Source organism: Pyrgilauda ruficollis, unplaced genomic scaffold (assembly GCF_017590135.1).
Source record: "Pyrgilauda ruficollis isolate IOZ18807 unplaced genomic scaffold, ASM1759013v1 scaffold3665, whole genome shotgun sequence".
Taxonomy (NCBI): domain Eukaryota; kingdom Metazoa; phylum Chordata; class Aves; order Passeriformes; family Passeridae; genus Pyrgilauda; species Pyrgilauda ruficollis.
In genome coordinates, this window is record NW_024525118.1 from 1 (window position 1) to 1551 (window position 1551).

The 1551-nt window shown below is 39.4% G+C and overlaps 1 protein-coding gene across 1 annotated transcript; it reads right to left on the reverse strand.

Annotated features, from left to right (window-relative positions):
- Nucleotides 1-3: 3 nt before the first annotated feature.
- Nucleotides 4-1548, reverse strand: LOC121358010 (microtubule-associated protein 1B-like; the record flags this gene model as incomplete). Its single annotated transcript, XM_041475845.1, has 1 exon — nucleotides 4-1548. A coding segment is annotated over one exon (1545 nt), but the record flags the coding sequence as incomplete, so codon positions are not given.
- Between the last annotated feature and the right edge of the window lie 3 nt (nucleotides 1549-1551).

Below are 1551 nucleotides of genomic sequence, written 5' to 3' on the forward strand. Positions count from 1 at the left end.
ATCCTCTGGTGAAGACATAAGGGATCTTTCTGCCTCAAGCTCCTTTCCACCGGCTGTAATTTCTGCAGCTGCTACAGTTGTGGCTCCAACTGCTGCAAGGGCAGCTTGTGCTCCACTGACTTTGAGGTCCTTCTTCACACTTTTAACTTTTCCTTTTTCCTTTGGCTTTCCAGCAGGTATTGCTTCTTTTTTAGCAGGTTCCTCCTTCTTTTGTGGTTTAGGCTTTGCTGCTGGCTTTTTGGCTTCATTTGAAGGAGTAGCTGTCTTCTTTGTTTCTTTAGGAACCTTCTTGATGTCCTTTTTGGCTTCTTTGTCTTCCTTCTTGATTTCCTTCTTCTCTTCTTTTTTAGCTTCTTTTTTAGCTTCTTTTGTTGAAGCTTCTTTCTTTATTTCCTTTTTAGCTTCCTTCTTGTCTTCCTTTTTCACCTCTTTCTTAACTTCTTTCTTGATCTCTTCTTTTTTTGGTTTTTCCTCTTTTTTGACAGGTGTTTTCTCTTCTCTTTTAGAAACCTCTTTCTTTGGTTTTTCTTTGTCCTCCTTCTTTTCTTCAGGTTTTGGTTTGACTTCCTTTTTCACTGTCTTCTCCTTCGACAGTTTCGGTTTTACATCTGTACTTTGTTTTTCAGGATTTTCAGATTTCACTAGTTCTTCCTTACTTGCTATGTCTTTTTCCACCACTATTGGTTTGGTCTCTACTTTTGCTGGTTTTTCTTTTTTAACTGGAACTTTTTCTTTGCTTTCCAGCTTCTGAGGCTTTTCTGGTACTGGACTTGGCTTCACAGGCTCTGGTGTTTCTTCTTTAGATTCCTTTCTGACAGGCTTACTTGGTGGTGTCTTTGCAGCAGGCTTCAGACTCTCCTTGCTGTCTGTTCGCTGTTTCAACTTTGCTTGTTTCACCTTTGCTTGTTTCACAGATGGACTAGCAATGTTTCCAGTTAGGTCTTTTTGTGTAACCATTGGCTGTTTAAGGAAGTCTAAATGTTTGAGTTTTTCTAGTCCCTCTAGAATATTATACTGGGTGCTGTTTCCAGGAAACAGAACTCTGATTATTTTTTCTGCAGGATTAGCTGGATGCCACACAATCAGGGATGAGACAGAGGTGAAATAGGATAATGGAATGTCTAGCTCTTGGCCATTTGGTAGCAGGAATTCAGCTTTATCTTTGCTAGTACCACTCCACTGCTGCATAAAATATTGCATCTCTTTGCTGTTTTTGATAGGATTAAGCACATACATCTCAAGTTTGCCAACTCCCATTTTCTGAAATAAAATGATAGGGTCAGTGGTATTTCCTATGTTTCTGAAAAGAGGTTCTGGTTTCATAGACAATTTATTTAAGTATTGGAGAGTAAACCAAGCTTCTTCTACACTCCTATTTACTCTATAGTTAGGATCCAGGTTCTTCAGGTTCTCAGGTATATTAAGGAATACAACACCTAAATCAGGTGAGATCAGATTTTTCATCCAGTCACTGTTGGTAGTAGACCCTTGAGACTGTTCCTCTTCTAGTTCAGCTATCTTTCGCTGAAGCATGCTATTGATTCCTGGCAG